General features: G+C 42.5%; 1 protein-coding gene across 3 annotated transcripts in view; it reads left to right on the forward strand.

Moving 5' to 3' along the window:
* Nucleotides 1-18,560, forward strand: part of LOC134211015 (protein transport protein Sec24A) — a 118,958-nt gene extending 100,398 nt beyond the window's left edge. For all 3 annotated transcript variants that reach the window (XM_062687534.1, XM_062687535.1, XM_062687536.1), the window contains exons 2-15: nt 1,591-3,057; nt 3,126-3,228; nt 3,297-3,423; nt 14,752-14,861; nt 14,929-15,160; nt 15,234-15,391; nt 15,462-15,535; nt 15,591-15,742; nt 15,808-16,061; nt 16,127-16,492; nt 16,554-16,762; nt 16,824-16,921; nt 16,981-17,119; nt 17,181-18,560. In XM_062687534.1, coding sequence (XP_062543518.1) covers nt 1,613-3,057; nt 3,126-3,228; nt 3,297-3,423; nt 14,752-14,861; nt 14,929-15,160; nt 15,234-15,391; nt 15,462-15,535; nt 15,591-15,742; nt 15,808-16,061; nt 16,127-16,492; nt 16,554-16,762; nt 16,824-16,921; nt 16,981-17,119; nt 17,181-17,292 — 3,579 coding nt within the window. In that variant the 5' untranslated portion in view covers nt 1,591-1,612 and the 3' untranslated portion in view covers nt 17,293-18,560. The remainder of the gene's footprint in view (nt 1-1,590; nt 3,058-3,125; nt 3,229-3,296; nt 3,424-14,751; nt 14,862-14,928; nt 15,161-15,233; nt 15,392-15,461; nt 15,536-15,590; nt 15,743-15,807; nt 16,062-16,126; nt 16,493-16,553; nt 16,763-16,823; nt 16,922-16,980; nt 17,120-17,180) is intronic.
* Nucleotides 18,561-19,630: the final 1,070 nt, after the last annotated feature.

Consider the following 19,630-nt stretch of genomic DNA (forward strand, 5'->3'; position numbering starts at 1 on the left):
ACTGTTTCGAGTAGTGATGATTGCTTTGTAGCTAGCTATTTGTTGTAGGGGCAACAACAAAACTAAGTTTGCGGCAGCTTTTCGTTCGTCTTGGAAAGGGGGTATCTAAACAACACGTGCTTGCGTAAGGCGCAGAAAACGGGCGCATCTTGATTGCGATCGATGAATGGTTGGTAGGGGTGATCGGGGCAATATGGGCCACCTAAGGGAATCGTTCCGAAAAGCGCTGAAAAGCTCAAAAAACATCGTTCAAATGTAGTTGACTTATACTAGAGAATGTTACCTTTCATAATACGTCGATGAATGACGAAAAATGCGTTTGGAAATTGTTGGAATGCACTTTTGAAAATGTATTGATTTCAATGTGTGTTCCCGACTATACGGGGCAATATGAGCCACCATTTGGGGCAGTATGGGCCACCCATCCAAAACGTTTATTTAGGCGAAAAAAGTATCGTAATATGGAAGAATATGATATTCCTACAACAGTTGTGAGTATTCCATACCAAATAAAATTAAAAAACCGCACAACAGCGTACTGAACCGATTTGCCACTCTTCGCCGTTTGAACAGCCACATTTCAATTGGCCAATGGTCATTTTTTCTGTTTCAATCGTAGTAATGCACTGTTGTAATTTTTCCTTAATGAATCTTACATATATGATAGTATTCTTGTATTTGACTACTGAAATTTGAACTTGTTCGTATTTTAAGGCCTGATATCTTGCTCTGTGCAGGTATGCCCATATTGCCCCATAGAGACTGGTTTTGGAAAAAAAGTTTTATGATAAATTCAGATTTGTATCAATATAAACATGTGTGTACAATATTCAATTTTAATATATCTTTTGATTGTGATGTATTTTTTACCTGTATTTTAATCAGTTTTGTGTCAAAGCCTTATTTATAAACTTCAAATCTTATAATAATTTTGCGTATACAGCGAAAATTTACATTTTCAAGTGTATTTTCATGTTTGAATTGAATTTTAATGCGGTTTTCAAGTTGATGCATATGTGTAGCATCCTCTTAAAGATCATATAACTTTTACATGTTAAAACTTGTCAATAAGCTCAAAATGAGGGTGGCTCATATTGCCCCGTATGTTCATATTGCCCCTACTGCCCCTAACCATCTATTAACTATCGCAACGATAGCATGATCGTGCTCTAGCTAGCGGTATCGCAGAGTGATCATTTTTAATTGTTATATAGCAATGTTTGCCTATGTTCAGCTTCACCCTCTTGAGAATTTGGTTTTTGATGTTCTGTTACCGGTTTAAGCTATTGCGAGTTGATTCTAGTCATTCGTCACTTCTATAGGAAATACAAATGCAAACAACAAAACGAGTTTCCCGAGATAGGTATAAACAACGTGAGTCAGCTGAAGTCAATTTCATCGATTATTTAGTATGAATCATGCACTTTATGAATTATAGTCGCCGCAACTGCGAATCGCTTAAGTTGAAAGTCGAAAGTCAAGACTGTTGCTTAAAGCATCTCTTAATTTAGTTTACTTATTTTTAACTACGTGATGTATAACATTAATTTATACAATTTTCTAAATAATAATGGAAATTTTTTTTTTCAGATATCCCAATCGGTATTAATAGATGATGTCGAATCCATCACAATATTATGGAATGGCGAATGGCTATCCCTCTGCCTCAAATGGTCCACAGCAACAGCAGAGTCACTACCCGCCAATGTCACAACAGCAGGGGATGCCTCTACAGCAGCAGTATCCTGCAAAAAATGTTGTATTGAACGGTCCACCACAGCCAACCACAGGGATGCCTGGGGGATTTCCACAGTATGGCCCCTCAACAACACCGCTGGCCCAAGTTCCACTGCAAAATGGACCGCCTATGGTGCAGAAACCACTGTTTAATACTCAGTTGCCGCAGCCGAATAATCGAGTAGCGAACCTAGTTTCGAATGGCAACAGTGCTACCTCATCTAGAACGTCATCACCTGCACTAGTTAACAATAATATTCCGGCGTCGCAGTTGCCACCGTCAATGAACAATCGACAAGCTGCCTATCCGACGTCGTCTAGTCAAAACCAGCAGACTGCTATTCCTGCAACTAATAATCACATTATGAGTTCTAATAACAATTGGACGAGTGGGATCGCAACGAGCACGATAAACACACCTCCCAAGACGGCATCAGGTCTTTCAACTCCACTAAATGCATCCACTCCTACGTTAGGAATGGCACCCCTTAACGGGCCGGTCAGCACTATAACAGCTAGTATGCAAAATTTAAGCGTCATCCGACCTCCTTCTGCCCAACAGCAAGTGAATCGAGTTAATGGCTCTGGGACTCCACAACCTCCCACATCAACTGGCAGCTATCCAAATCAAAGTCAAACTGGCCAAGTACCGCCCCTTAAACAGCCAAATGTTCCACAAACCACAAATAGTATACCGACCACTTCGACAGCATACGGTCAGCTACCACCACTAATCAATCAACAGGGACGACCCATAAATGGGAACCACGTACCTGATTTACAAATGCCTCCCCAAACTCAACCGCAGCAGAACCTGCCTCCTTCGAGTAGTGTCGGGCAAACTTATCCAGGCGTGCCAACAGTGGGTATGGTTGCGCCTTCCACTACTTCTGCAATCAGCAAGAGACCTCTGTATCCCTCGCAGAATATGCCTCCAATACCCGCCCCCCAGCAGACCAGCAGCTACTATCCAAATCACCAACAACAGCAGCAGCAGCAGCAACCACCAATGCCGCAGCAGTTCCAGCAACCCCATCAACATAGCCATCTTCCACATCAACATCATCATCACCACCAGCAACAAGCTCAGCAGCAGCAGCAACATCAACAACCATATGGTGCCAACTACCAGCAGCAGCAGCAGCAGCAGCAAACTGACCCGCAATACAACAACGTGGTCAGGAGTGGGTTTAATCGACTTTGGGGTAACAACACTGTAGACCTACTCCAGAACCGACACATCCTGCCCGTGGAAAAAGTTCGACCTCCACCTATTCACCTGAATCATCCGTTCCAGGAGGCGGTCAACTGCAATCCAGAGTATGTTTACCTTTGATCATTTTAGCGATCTAGCACTCGATAACGATTTCCATCAATTTCATTTCTAGTATTTTCCGGTGTACTCTCACGAAAATACCGGAAACGAATCAGTTGCTGCAGAAATCGCGACTTCCGCTGGGTGTGCTGATACACCCATTTAGGGATTTGAATGTAAGCTTTGAAACATGTAATTCATTGTTTTCAAAAATATGATAACCCGTTTCTTGTTTTTTTTTTAGAATCTACCGGTTGTTTCCTGCAGTACAATAGTGCGATGCCGGGCTTGTCGAACTTACATCAACCCGTTCGTGTTCTTCGTCGATAGTAAAAAATGGAAGTGTAATCTGTGTTACCGAATCAACGAATGTAAGTATTGTTTTGCTGATGCTTTCGAATTAAGATGTATAAATCAAATGAGTCATGAAGACTTCTTCTTCTTATTGGCATTACATCCCCACACTGGGACAGAGCCGCCTCGCAGCTTAGTGTTCATTGACCACTTCCTCAGTTATTAACTGCGAGGTTTCTAAGCCAGGTTACCATTTTTGCATTCGTATATCATGAGGCTAGCACGATGATACCTTTATGCCCAGGGAAGTCGAGACAATTTCCAATCCGAAAATTGCCTAGACCGGCACCGGGAATCGAACCCAGCCACCCTCAGCATGGTCTTGCTTTGTAGCCGCGCGTCTTACCGCACGGCTAAGGTGGGCCCCCTAGTCATAAAGACTGCTCTTTAAATTCATATTAGTGCACACATTTTCTTGCCGATAGAGTAGATTGACGGCACTATACCAATGTTGGGAAAAACTAAAAATATCCAAACTCATGGATCGATGTGGTTCTTTCTTGATAATCGTGTAGCGAATTACCTTAAGTTGGAGGAAACTTAAGAACTTGTAGATCGCGCCTACAAACATTCTATTCCGCTATGTCTTATGTAATTTTTCTAAAATTCCGGCTCTTACCTTATGCGTTTTCGTCGACTGGCTGGCGGATCCACTGCTACACGTTGTCATTAGCACCCCGTTGTACATAACGGTCCACAGCGTTGGGCCGATTATAGAGTCTTGGGGAACGTCCGTCGTAGCCGTGATCGAGTTCTGGCCAGAATTTATTTATAAACCTGAATCCGGTTCTGGAAGTAATTCTTAAGAATTCCACACAAGTAATGGAAATACCGCTTGGCCTTCCAGCTGGCACTGTTAAACGCGTTTTTGACGTCATTTGTTACTACTGCGTAGAAACGGTTGTCGCACCTCTTCCTCTTGGACGCTTTCTCCGAAACATCCACGACTATCCAGCGTCGATCTACCTTTTCGGAATCCGAACTGCTTTTCCGATAGGATAATCTCGGCCTTCGTGAACTGCGTCAGCCGATTTTTTTCTTTATTAAAGTGTTTTTTTAATCTACAGATTAAGTTTAACACCGGCGTCTGCCGATTAAGTTTTATCATTTTGCAGAATTTTACTACGTTTGAAAAGTCAATTTGTACAACATGTGAAAGATGTAGGACCTAGTTCGAAAAATGTATTGGAGGGTTACCACTTCCTTCGATGGGATTGGAGCCCACGACCCCAGTATGCTAGACAGGTGCTTTCCCTAGTAAGCTACGATGGACCTCCGTCGTCCTCCACAGCTTTACTGGTACTGATAAGCCCAAGTTCCAGGCACTGGTGAGCCCAACACCAGGCATTGCTATGGGTATAGTCCTTAACAATTGTAGTTCAACGTTTTCAAATTTATTTAAATCTAATTGGAACTTCAAAGCGTCCACATCAATTCTATCATTACCGTCGTTGACAAAGTCGACGTACTTCACTAACAAGCGGAGAATTTCCACTCGGCCAGCTCTTCGAATTTTGTGGTGAACCAGGCCTCGTGAGGTCTTCGAACGACAGTCTCCTCCATCCATTAGCTGGCTAGCCTCTGCTGCAGAACCATCCAGTCCGGGCCGACACGAGTACAGCTACAGAATTTGTGCTGGAGCGATTCAGGCGTTTGTGCACCATAATGTTGGCAGTTTTCGTCCGCCAACCTTTGCATCACGTGCAGCAGCTTTCTATGTTCAATCTTCCCATTCACCAACAGGTAAAGTCGAGATCATCGCTGCTATGAGGAAAGTTATTTCATACCAATTGTTCGCCACGTGCGTGGCCAGTCTAGCACTGGATGATGCGTTCCCCATCGTTGCTGTGATTGTCGCCGTGTGAACACCAAGCGGAGGCAGCACAGACGAAATGTACCACAGCTTCGACGTGCCGAATGTATTTAACATAATAACCCGTTGGTACAGAGTCAGCCTGCGCACGGACTGCAGCCACATTTGCTGTGAAAACTTGCCCGCCAGTGCATCCCAGTTGAGTGTGAGTTGGAGTTCAATTGGGTTTGGTGTTTCGAATAAAATCCGCGTGTGTTCAAACTGCAAAATGGCGGAGGTGAAAAGTGTGTCTTTACGTTTCTTCTTCTTCTTTTTCCCCAGCCGCTCGCGCCGGATAGGATTGCGCCAAGCCGCTTACGTCAAAGTCATTTTGCCGAGAGGCTCGTCAATTGATTCTGGTGTGACGCATCATACTCCCCCCGTTGAGTCCTCAGGATCAACAGTCGGAAGCAAACAAATCTCCGTAACAGGTCGTCGAAACTCTGATGTGGCCGTCTTGATGGTAACTACCCAACCCTACCCCCCCTGCCTTGGAAAGGCTGTGTGTTCTCGTCTTTCAATACAACCAAACAACCTATTTCGAAGTTGGTCGTTGTAGAATGCCATTTGGGTCGAGATTGAAGATGGTGCAGGCATTTAGTCGACCAGCGCTTCAAAAAATGTTCCTTCATCAGTTGCACATGTTGCCAACGACTAAGTCGACCAACCTTCAGTTCGTTGTACGATGGCTCTGGAATGCTCAAAGCCGATCTCTGGATGAGAAAGTGTGATGATGTCAGTACCTCAATGTCGTTCGGATCGTTGGAAACCGAAATAAGTGGTCGGCTGTTCAGAATTACTTCACACTGCGTTAAGAATGTTGACATCTCCTCGAAAGTCAATTTGGTTTCACCAACAACTCGTTTCAAGTGGTGCTTCGCAGATTTGACTCCAGCTTCCCAGATGCCACCAAAGTGGTGGCTGCGTGGCGGGATGAAGTGCCATTGGATGCCCTTCGAGGCACAGAAATCGTTCAATTTTCTCTAGTGTGCTTGGTCTTCGGAGAGTCTTCGTAGGTCTGCCAACTCATGATTGCGCCGACGAGCGAAGTGTCATTTTCGGAGAACATGTTGGAAACAATTTCTTGTTGGATAATGAACCGCAGCGATAAAATTTCCAGCTGCTAGATTTGACACCACTTCCAGATGGATTGCCTTGGTGGCCATAGAGCTTGAGCTTGATTGACTGCTCGTAGTTGCTACTCCATTATGACCAGATCAGCTGTTCTTGCACAGGGAACCAACAGATGTTTGCTTGGGACTAGCACACATCTTCAATGTACAAGTACTGGTGATCTCATTTGTTAGGTCATACTGGCGCCTGCCACGTCAGAATGCAAGTCAATGTAGGGAAGGGGGAGGAAATGTTGATGCAATCACTCGCCCACTGCAAGCCGAATATACCTCTGCACTTGCCACGAGTTCATGCGGAATTTGTTGGAATTTTTGGGTTAGGTTGGAGAGGCAGAGGTCCGTCTTGGTTAACGAGCTGCCAATGTGATAGATAGGAGAAGGTAACTGATGGAATTTCTAATTGGATGTAGGAAACGAGCTCTATAGTTCATTTCCAATTCTAGCAGATTACTGTTAGAATACTCAAGTTGAAGGTATAGGAATAGTATTGGAAACGGTATGGAAGTCCATTTCCAGTTCTAGCGATTGCTAGAACATGAGAAATAAAGAGAAAGATACAAAGTAGGAGAATGGAACGGACCTGGGATTGAACCCACGACCTCCTGCGTATGAGGCAGAAGCAGTAGCCATATGACTACCGAGCCCGCTTGGATTGCCTTGGTGGCCATAGAAATAAAAAACACATATGTACACATATGTATATATATAAAAATGAAATGGTCTGTGTTCGTATCCGCATAACTCGAAAACGGCTGGATGGATTTTTTCATTTCTTCAGCAGATATGTTCGTTATCGTTTCCGACGGGTTTATATGATATTTCCTCATGCGAAAATTACGCGTAAGGTTGTGCAAATCGTGAAAAACTAAAATAAGGATGGAAATTTTACATGGGCATTTTCGCCTACTACGCAGGACAACGTCTGCCGGGTCGACTAGTACACTATGGTTTTTCTTCCCGCTTTCTTGAGGTAAATTGGACCTGCCTAGTCGACTCCCGTGTTTGAAAATACTGCAGCTGGAGCAGGCTTGTAAAATGTCATCTGCATGTCATTTGACTAATTTGTTCATAACTTTCTTTAGAAGCCAAATTTATTCCATAATTTTAGATGTACTCATTACGCTTGAGTAGGGCTATATTTTTGTCCAAGGGTACATTGCTCTAAATATAACATCTGAGGCTGGAGAGTGAAAACTCTCAAAAATGTCACGTGTCATTTGACATAATGTCATTTGAATGACATTTTGCCTCCCGCGCCCCAGATTACATATTTACACCAATGTCTTGTTTGACAAAGTTGTAGGCATATTTAAGCGCTATAAATTCGTCATACACCATGAATTGATAGCTACCTTCTGGAAAAAGTTATTAACAAATTATACAAACGAATGCAAATGACATTTTACAACACTGAGCTGGAGTGATTCGATAATTCGGCAAATCTCCCATGTATTGACTCACCGGTTGAGGATTGTGGCGATAACACACATAGAATTTGGATATGATTCTCTGGATTAGCATCATCGCGTTCACATGCCAATATCGTTCTAGAACAATTGATAGTAGTCCTCGTCGCCAAACGTTAAAAATTTCCTCATGTAGTTGCCGTAGAAGAATAACAGTCACATGGTGCTTTTCAGGTAGCAGGATATTTGTTGCCCTTCTTCACGTTGTTCTCCAGGGCATGATACAAATCGTCGAATGCTTGTTTCTACACTAATTTTATTATGGCATGGATAGCACCATCCAATACTCACGCCGTGAGCGCCGAAGTATTCCGCTAGCTGTAACCGCCGAAAGCTGCTTAATCTAGTCAGGTCAATCGATGGTCTGCACAGTAGCCATAATGACCTTTGCCTTGCGCTCAGGAATCTCGTTGTCATCCAGCTTGACCCGCTCTTCATCATCACTTGGATTCCTATTCCATAGTAGAGGGCATGAATTCCACCATTTTTTCATCGTCAAAATTTCCGCTGGTAGCAAGCGTCGCGAAATCAAGTCAGCAGGGTTGTTTTCGGAGCGAACATATTGCCAACGACAAGCTTGCGTCCCTTGCGTCAGCTCGAGTATTTCAGCCACACGGTTTGAAATAAATTGATTCAAAGCAAGTGGTGACTTTTCTAGCCAACACAGTACCACTTGCGAATCGAGATGATGTGTCACAATTTTGAGAGTGAAGAGCTGAGCAGAATGAATACGCTTGCGTGCGATTTGACAGTTTTACCATGGTAAAACTATCAAAACGCACGCAAACGTATCCATTCTGTTCCGCTCTTGATTCCCATAGCTGCAGTCGTTTTTTACCAGTCGAGCTAGAAGCAAGGCACCACCCACGGCATACAAAAAACAAGACAGGCTCATCACGTATGTAAACATTCAGTTTGAATGTAAACATGTGACGTCACTGCTATCTTCGCACAAGCTGGACCGAGACGATGCTCTACGGCCGCAGCATGTTTACTTTTGTACTCCAACATGTGGCGATAAAATATGCGTCACATTCGAAGTGTCATTTTTCTAACGAGCCTACCTTGTTTTCTGTATACCGTGGCTCCACCTAACTCCAACCGTGGAATCGTCATCGGCTTCAACGGTGCGACTCTAGATATGCTGCACACCAGATTCACTTCAACCTTTCCGTCAGTGGAGATGCATCTCGTGTACAGAACTGCTTCATTAGCGCGTAGTGATCAGGCATTTAAAAAAATCAGATCATGAGTAAAAATCGGCGTTCATACCAACTTGATGCTCTACTGGGGCCTAATCGATGAAGCTTTCTAGATCGCTGAAATTTGGAGTTCGTTGATTCAAAGTTTAAAGATCTTCATCGCTCACCAATCACTTGGTAACCTAACAATGAGTGTTGTTACCACACGTTCACTATGAGTACGGAACTCTTATTCATTGCTTGGGAGGCTTTGACACTTTCTCTGCTCCATTCCAGCATCTTGAAAGCTGAGTGTATAAAGCAGAACTTCAGATGTGCTTTGTTGTTTTAGTTTTATTCTAGTAGAGCAAGTGTGAAACAAATGCTCAAGTCATAGCTTCCATGGATACCATACCAAGTTTGGCTTGGCGAACTCTGTTGCTCGTTGTTTACGTAGCAATGATCACTCATAATCGTTGTTTTGTATCCATCTGAGCAAGGCTGCTCACTCACTGGCGTAGGATGCTATGATTTAATTAGATCAATGCTCGTCCGCGTTACTCACGATTTTAATGCCTGGTAGTGATGCATGCGCAAATCCGTGAAGTTCCACTGCATCTGCATCTTCGCCGTCGTTATTACTGGTCCAAGGTAGCCGCAAAGATCGAAAAGACGACCAATTGCCGAAAGAACACTTGTTTTTGTAGGCACCTGCCCGTCGAGAGGAGCCGCATTGAACCGGAAATAGTCATCGTGTTGGTTCCAGATTAGACCCAGCGTCTTGATAACAATTGGATAACAGAAGAATCGCAGTAGAATAGTGATCAGGTCCTTTTGTACCGTTGGACCTACACCCAAAACGTCGTTTAAAGGAAACACCAGAAATCACGTAGCAATGGTCTGATTCGTCGAAAACTTCCACCATGTGCCCCAGGGCCTGATATTCTTTCATGAATCCGGTACCGTGACCTGCCCTAATTCCGCGCATCGCCTAATACCGTGGTTTTCATAAAAAATCTGAACCTGGCTATCATGGACATCACACTCCTCCTCAAAAATCAGAACCTGGCTATCACGGATACAAATTTCATCCATTTGCTTCAAAAATATACATGTTTATTTCCAAAATGGTAATATGTTTGAATCAAACATATTTATATTCAAAATTAAATTAAATCCCTGTTTGTTTTATACAAACACTAGTGGGCAGCCCCTCGCTCGCTCTTCCAAAAGTAAACAAAAACTCGAGTTCGGATCGGATCCGATCGGAAGTCAGCAAAGGAGCAGGAGCAAGAGCGGAATCACATGTTTTCTTGCTTCCAAATTGATGATAAGGATGTTTTTCAGGTACAGAAAGGTAAGTAAATAAAATATGAACGTTTGGAATTGTGAAATCTGGTAGTCAAATGCTACCAGAATATGAAAATTGGTAGAATTGATAAGAAAAGGTGGAACCAAAACAATAATATCCATGTTTGCTTCAAACATTTAGCTGGTTGAAACAACTTGAAACGCAAGTTTGATTCAAAAAAAAAGTTTTCGTTCGCTTCAAATGCAACAATATGTTTGATCCAAACATATTTATTTTTGATGCCAGTACAAACTGAATTTATGTTTGGATTTACCTAGAATATGTTTGTTTTTAACGTAGTTTTTTCTGCGTGATCATGGACATCGTATTAGTTGGTTATTATTTGGCTATCATGGACATCCCAAGCAGGACAAATTGTTTCACTACTGAACATTTCACTGTGTTGCAACTATTCGGAATGAAACAATATTTGCCTATGTGCCATCAAATATAACTCTCTTGTAATCTAAAAAGCGCAAGAGGTGGAGCCTATGGGAACATCCTTCGATTGCAGTAAATTGCAATAATGTTACAAAATACTACAGCGGAAAAAAATAAAATAAAAATATAAAACTGGATTCGATTTATGGATCTTGTGATTGATAGTCCTTAACTCTACCACAGTACCATTCATCACTTCGAAGGGACTGCATCACGCAGAGAAATGTTTTTTTTAAACTCAATGATATTATGTATAAAAACAACAAAAATAATTATTGTTCCCCGGCTAATAATTTTATTTGTTGAATTCGACAAAAAATCAGATTTGATTAGACGAAAAATATTGTTGTTTCTACAATGTTTCAAAACAGCACTCAAAATAAAAATTGTCGAATTTACAATATATTTTTTTGTTAGTACAACAAATATTTTTAATCCAAAAAGAAAAAAAATTGCTTTCAACAATATTTTTCTTAAATTCAAAAATAAATAAATATTTTAATCAAAAATTTATTTTAAATGTTATATAAAATTTCTTGTGATTATCAATTATTTTATTTTTGGGTAGGCTTCGTGTGGAAAATAAAACCACAATAATTATATTTGTAATTTTTTCAAATATTTACTTCACAAACTAGTTACACTGGATTGCAGTAGAAACAACAAAGAAAATTTTTGATTTAAATATATTTCAGTTTTGATTTTAAAAATAAAATATTTGGGTTTAAAAAATAATTCAATAATTTTATTTTTTAGTTCAAAAAGATAGATTTTCTCTGCGTGATGTTGACTTACAAAAAAAACCATACCATTATGAAGTTTTGTACTCGGGTTTCCTGTTGATTGCACCATCACAGAAAAAATGTGAGTTGTCGAAACGTTGAACGATGCTAAATTGAACATGAAGACACATTCAACTTTTCTGCAACTTAATTTAAACAAACAATTAAATTTTGAAAGGCGCATTGAAGTTACTTTGTAAAAAATATGCAACTTAATGATTTTGTTTCGTGTTTGCAACATGAAGTGCAGTATTCTTTGTTTGTTTGTTTCTAAATGTCAAACACGTACTGCATTGCAATTTTAATGAAACATTGATCACAATTCACAGCTAATGCACGAAAACGGATTTTCGGATAAACTGACACGGTTGATCAAAGCGACGATAGATCGGGTGATGTGCGTAGTTCGAGTTTCAGGGGCATTCTCGAGTCCCTTCGAAACCCATAGAGGGTTACGGAAAGGTGATGGTCTTTCGTGTCTGCTATTCAACATCGCTTTGGGAGGGGTAATACGAAGAGCAAGGATTAACACGAGTGGTTCAATTTTCAATAAGTCCGTCCAGCTATTTGGCTTCGCCGACGACATAGATATTATGGCACGTAACTTTGAGAAGATGGAGGAAGCCTACATCAGACTGAAGAGGGAAGCCAAGCGGATCGGACTAGACATCAACACGTCGAAGACGAAGTACATGATAGGAAGAGGTTCAAGAGAAGACAATGTGAGCGGTGGAGTTGGCATCGGTGGTGACGAAATAGAGGTGGTAGAAGAATTTGTGTACTTGGGCTCACTGGTGACTGCCGAAAATGATACCAGCAGAGACATTCGGAGACGTATAGTGGCTGGAAATCGTACATACTTTGGACTCCGCAAGACACTCCGATCGAATAGAGTTCGCCGCCGTACCAAACTGACAATCTACAAAACGCTCATTAGACCGGTAGCCCTCTACGGACACGAGACCTGGACGATGCTCGTGGAGGACCAACGCGCACTTGGAGTCTTCGAAAGGAAAGTGCTGCGTACCATCTATGGTGGGGTGCAGATGGCGGACGGTACATGGAGGAGGCGAATGAACCACGAGTTGCATCAGCTGCTGGGAGAACCATCCATCGTTCAGACCGCGAAAATCGGACGACTGCGGTGGGCCGGGCACGTAGCCAGAATGTCGGACAATAACCCGGTGAAAATGCTTCTCGACAACGATCCGACGGGTAAAAGAAGGCGAGGTGCGCAGCGCGCAAGGTGGATCGATCAGGTGGAAGATGACTTGCGGACCCTCCGTAGCCTGCGTGGTTGGCGACGTGTAGCCATGGACCGAGCCGAATGGAGAAAACTCTTATATACCGCACAGGCCACTTCGGCCTTAGTCTGAATAAATAAATAAATGATCACAATTCGGACGTTTTTGCCATCTTGATGCAACTTTTTCGTGCTTTGATGTTTTTCCAATGCCTCTAATGAAACTGAATAGAAACAAGGTGCTTTTAGGAAGATGTTGCGTGTGCTACTTGGGGATCTTCGTGCGTAGTTTTCAGCGTTATTGAGTTCGCTGATCGGTAGGTTGATGTTGTCCATTACCAGGTTAAATTGTCTGGCTAGCGTTTCGGATATCAAATTCGAATCCGACCCCAAGTCTAAAAGCGCACGGCACAGGACGGTCTTGTTTCCAGATCCAGGCACTATCACTTCTGAATTGGAGAGAAGAACCTGTTGCTTTACCATCAGCGACGTTGCATAATTCACAAATCCAGCATGCACAGCGACTTCTTGGTTTTCTTCAGGTGCCGCTATTTGTTGACTATCTGACTTCTTAGTCGTGCATGGCTTTTCTTTTTTCTTGGCAGATCTTACACGACTTTATCGATCAAGCTCTTCGGATTTTTGCTTCGACTCACTTTCGGTGTCTTGCCGTCACTCATTGACACAGAACCACTTTTTCGGATAACGTGATCGACATGATCCGAAACTTTTTCTTCGGTAGTTCCAATCTGTTTCTTCGCACTGAGTGTCATGAAAACGATTCAACACGTTTCTTTGGTTAGCGTGTATCGAACACGATCCAACACGTTTCGCGACCGCACTTACTCAACTGTACGTCGCGTCGATTGGCAAGATGCTGGAATTCTACACACAATGGAGATCACGAATATTGTCACTTATTTCACAGGATATCATCGGAAACCAACAGAAAACCATCAAATGATGTACATCCGGTTTGAATGGACCAAATGTTCGAGAATTAGCTCAGTTGGGTTCAGATTTCAATTGGGTTTGGTGTTTCGAATAAAATCCGCGTGTGTTCGTTTCAAATGCTTTATTCAAACTACAAAATGGCAAAGGTGAAAGGTTTCTTGCCGCTCGCGCCGAAAGGGATTGTGTCAAGCCGCTCACGTCAAAGTCATTGTGCCGAGGGGCTCGTCAATTCATTTTGGTGTGACGCATCAAGATGCGAGAGAGCAATTTGTAATCGCTGTTGAACAGCGATATGAGCCGGTACGCTCGGGCTGTGTTATCATTCCCCTTCTTCTTCACAAACACAATAACGTCCTCCACGAAGGCATGGGAAAGATTGCCGTTGAGTGCCCCATTTAGAAGCATGTTCAACTCACGGTGAATGACGTCGTACATCCGGAGATAAAATTCTCGTGGTATCCCGTCGGCGGCACTAGGGGATCGTTTGTGTGCCCTCGCTTAAATTTTCAAAAGGACCTAAATAACATTTTTTCATGAATTAATTTGAATACCCAATCATCCAATATGAAAGCTTTTGATTGCAGTACTGCGACATCATTGGTGATCGCTAAAACGTCCCACTTCATGCGAGAACTGTCACCTCGCCTGCTTCTTTGTTCTTTTTTTATATTTGATGCTGAAAGGGACACCCACCGGTCTGTTATTTCTACCTGTTGTAGATTGTCGCTTGTTGTGATGCCATGGGTGCCTTTGTAAACCAGAAACTTGTCCATCGATTGTCAACAAATCGACTACGTTTGTTTTATCCGTGTGTACCAAGTAGTCCTTGGGATATTGATAAAAGCATGGAGATCCTAAATTGCGTTATCATGGCTTTATTGTATATCCGAGTTTAGAAACATCACAGTATTCATTTTTAATTACTCTTTATATTTTAAACAGTACCAGAGGAGTTCCAATATGATCCCGTTACAAAAACTTATGGAGATCCGACGCGGCGGCCTGAAATTAAGTCCAGCACGATTGAGTTCATCGCCCCTTCGGAATATATGGTATAGATATCTTAGTTCCGTACTCAACTCCTTTACCAATTTACCATTCTGCAATTAACCCAAACAGCTCCGACCTCCTCAGCCAGCGATTTACCTATTCCTGCTGGACGTTTCTTCGCTGGCTCAGCAAACCGGCTACTTACACACCGTCTGCAGCACGCTGATCGCCCAGCTGGACAGTCTACCGGGTGACGCACGAACCCAGGTTGGTTTCGTTGCCTACAACAGTGCGATCCACTTCTACAACATTGCCGAGGGTTACAATCAACCGCACGAGGTGACCGTCCTGGACGTGGAAGGTTGGTTCAATGGAAATTCGAATTGATGAAAGGGAAATGAAACTGAGCAAATGTTTTCTTACGAATACTTCAGATGTGTTCCTACCGTATCCCGATAACCTGTTGGTCAATTTGAAGGAGTGCAAGGAACTGATCAAGGATCTGTTGACCCAGCTGCCCAAGCGATTCGAGCATGCTCACGACACGAACAGTGCGCTGGGAGCTACACTGCAAGTTGCATTGAAACTGATGGTAAGCGTTGGTCGTCATTATGTTAATGTTGATTGCATTCAATTCTACGGCCTAATTTAATTTCATTCAGAGCGCCTGCGGTGGTCGAGTTACGGTATTCCAATGCTGTTTACCAAATTTCGGACCAGGTGCACTGCAATCGCGGTAAGTTTACAATACTTTATTGCTGGAAATTTATAACATCTTTTAAACTGTTTAGCGAGGATCCCAATAATCGATCATCAAAGGACGTGGCACATCTGGGTCCAGCAACGGATTTCTACAAGCGATTAGCTCTGGATTGTTCTGCGCAGCAGATTGCTGTTGATCTGTTCTTGTTAAATAGTCAGTACTGTGATGTAGCTACAATTTGTAAGTTCACTTCGAGTAACTTAAGCTTTGATTCTGCAATTACACTTTTGATTCGCAATTTCCAGCTGGAATAAGTAAATTTAGCGGTGGATGCATGCATCATATACCGCTGTTCAGTGCGTCGAAGCCCCAGCTTGTGAAAACTCTGCAGAAATGTTTTGAGCGTTATCTGACTCGAAAGATTGGTTTCGAAGCTGTAATGCGAGTACGCTGTACTCGAGGACTAACGATTCATACATTCCACGGAAACTTCTTTGTGCGGTCAACGGATCTGCTTTCGCTACCGAATGTGAATCCGGATGCTGGATTTGGCATGCAGGTAAGATGCCGAAAGTATACTTTAAGGTCGCGTGCGAAATTATGCTAACCATTTACTCCCCGTAGATCACCTACGAGGAAAGCTTGGCCGAGGTAAAATCGGTATGCTTCCAGGCAGCTTTACTGTACACAAGTAGTAAAGCCGAAAGGCGGATTCGTGTCCACACGCTGTGCATCCCGGTGACGTCGAGTCTATCGGAGGTTATGTACTCGGCGGATTCGCAGTGCATCGTCGGTTTGTTGGCCAAAATGGCCGTGGATCGTTCGCTGACCTCAAGTCTGTCCGATGCCAGAGATGCCTTCATCAACGCAACCGTCGACATCTTCAGTGCGTTTAAAATTGCCCAAAATCTGCCGCAAAACTCCGGTTCGATTGTGGCACCGGAGAACCTCGCGCTACTGCCACTGTATATCTTGGCGCTTATGAAACACGTATGCTACACCCTTTTTTGGCGATATCAGAATCTATATTCACTTACATTTAATGTTGTAGGCTGCATTCCGGGTAGGTACCAGTACCCGGCTGGACGATCGGGTGTTCGCGATGAGTGAAATGAAAACGATGCCGCTGGATCAACTCATTCGGTACATTTATCCGGACTTCTACGAGCTTGACAGTTTGTTCCAAAGTGCAACGCAAGAGGGAGCAGATGGCGAACATCACTTGATGGAACCTCCCCGGTTACAATTGACTGCTGAGAAGTAGGGTTTAAGCTTGTTTAAGTTTCTTGGCGTTTGTCATATGTTCTATTGTTTTTTCTAGATTCGACTCGCGATCTATGTTTTTACTGGACTGTGGTCCTCACATGTTCATCTACGTGGGATGCAATGTACAGCCGTCTATTCTGAATGATGTTCTCGGTATGTGTGAGGTTTTATTGCGTTTCAAATTTGTATTTACAAGCATTTTCTCGTTCTAGGAGTGAACAACTTTTCGGAGATTCCTGACTTCTGTATCGAACTACCAAGCAGAGAAACACCCGCCAGTGAGGCATTGTTTGCATTTATCGATGCTATCAATGAGGAGAAACCGTATTCTTCTTACGTGCAGGTCATCAGGTATGTCCAACAATAAAATATTTACATTTACATATTTATACATTTTTCTAATATTCAACAGGGACAACAGTCAATTCCGAGCGTACTTCGTCGAGAAGTTTGCCGACGACAGGAATCAGAGTTCGCTATCGTACTACGAGTTCTTGCAGCACCTGAGAACCCAAGTGAAATGAATACGGGAATGAATGTATATTTAGTAGTTGGCAAGTTGAATGTAGGTTGAGTGGAGAGATTTTTAATAGGCAATAGGTATAAATAGGTCACACAAACTCACATACACACATGTACACATACAATAACAACAACACAATGTAGCAAATGTATCGCAAAAGAAACGGCCCGAGCGATGATTTTATCCTTCAGCGAACACACAGGACATGAAGATGTAGCGAATTATGTAAAATAAAAATTGAACATACCTATAGCGAGAGTGATGGAAATAAATCTAGCTAATCAATGGTTGCAAATGTAAAGTGAAACAATAAAATAATATATATTTAATTATAAAAAGAAATATCGTAGGTAATCCGAAGGCAATTAAACACACTGAATTTCGACGACTGCAAACGTTCACTTTCTGCGTTTGCGATTAGCACTAGGGTGGTAACGCGAAAATAAATTATGTAAACTTGCAAAGATGTATCCCCAAGATGAGAACCTTTATAAATATATAATAGATTACATTTTTGATAAAAACAAAATGCGCGTTCCGGTAACATTTCCTACCTAATTAGACTCCGTTGTTCAAGTAACGAATTTCCACGAATTAAAAAAAAACAACTCTGACTCATTGTCAACTTATAATGCATCCGAAATAGCATAATTGCGACTGTATCCTAATAATAGAAGCGCATAGGTAGATATTTGAAGAGAGCGGTTAACAACTTTTTCAAGGCACCGAATGAACATGGCGCATCGATAGTTATGTTAGCTTCACCAATAGAAGGCATTTTAAACATAATTGTTTTCAAACCATTGCTTATTATTTCTATAAGCGCAAGTTAGTTCTGTAACATATTCTGTGCTTTATGTAGGTATATTTTTGTATTAGAATGTACAGAACAAATCAATTATTGTTTACGCAAAGTCATCATTGAATATAAGATGTAAGTGAAGTTGAAGCAAATGTGGAAGGCCATGGGCAAGAGGACTGGATATAATTATTATTTCCAATTTTATTCGTTGTATAGATTCTTTGTTGCGACATTTCAATGTCCGCGCTTTAATGGTAGAGTCTGCGTTTACCTACTAGAAATGCCGTTTCTTGTTTCACACCTGTAAGGCAATTTATTTCTACGAAGAATTTCGGTTGGTAATGGACAGTAACGAGAGAATCAAAGTAAACTTGAAGTATTTCGGTGTATGCATGATGTTGATAGTACATAATCAAATCTTATGATATGAGTTATCAATAAATAATGAAAAACTGTATGAACAGGGACATTAGATTTATGTCTATTTGATGACAAATCCTTTTGCTTTAGACCAGAGGTGCGGCCGGTTATATGACACTAACCCGAATGTTACAGCCCCGAATGTCACTACCACGAACGCCAGTACCCCGAATATTCTACTACCCCGAATGGCCACTACCCGGAATACCCCACTTCACTGAAAGGCCATCACCACGGAAACCATATAAATATTGATACGAAAATTATTTTAAGTTTTTAGCGGAATGGATTTACTTGTGACAAAGACGAGTTTGTACAATCCCATTTAATTCCACCTCTTTACGGCGTTCGGGGTAGTGACATTCGGGGCAGTGTCATAGAATCATTGGCTCCGCCCCAGTACCCCGAATGCCAGAACCCCGAATGCCATTACCCCGAAGGCCAATACCCCGAATGGGACACTACCCCGGAATCCATTACCCCGAAAGGCCAGTACCCCTAAAACATTTCGAATCTGTCGCTTTCCAGTATCATTTTTCACACTCACAGATATCGATGAATCCAAAACGACAATCTTTGCAAAGAATAAAAAAGAGTTAGAGTTAGGTGCCGGCCAGAGTAGACGCGTCTACGCGACGTCGCGCGAAAACTACACGCGAAGAAATAACAATCAATAATAAAGACCTGTCAAATCGTATGGACGCTTCGCATCGCACTTCGCATCTACTACGGCCCTGCGTATAAACTGCTACAGAACGAAGTTAAAAAGTACGCATAGGCTCATGTGCCTAATAGTTGCGAGCCCGTACCGTACCGTGTCGCACGATGCACTTTGCGTCATCACCGGTATGATGCCTATTGACATCGTTATCGGTGAAGACATAGAGTGCTTCGAAATGTGCGACACGAGAGGCATCCGTAGGACTGTCAGGTTGGCCACAATGGTCAAATGGCAGCGTGCGTGGGACAGTTCCACTAAGGGTAGATGGATACATAGATTGATACCGGAGATAGGTACGTGGGTCAAGAGGCGCCATGAGGAAATCACTTTCCACCTGACCCAGGTCCTTACAGGCCATGGTTGCTTCGGACAGTACCTACACCGGTTCGGACACTC

This window comes from Armigeres subalbatus, chromosome 2 (assembly GCF_024139115.2).
Source record: "Armigeres subalbatus isolate Guangzhou_Male chromosome 2, GZ_Asu_2, whole genome shotgun sequence".
Classification (NCBI taxonomy): domain Eukaryota; kingdom Metazoa; phylum Arthropoda; class Insecta; order Diptera; family Culicidae; genus Armigeres; species Armigeres subalbatus.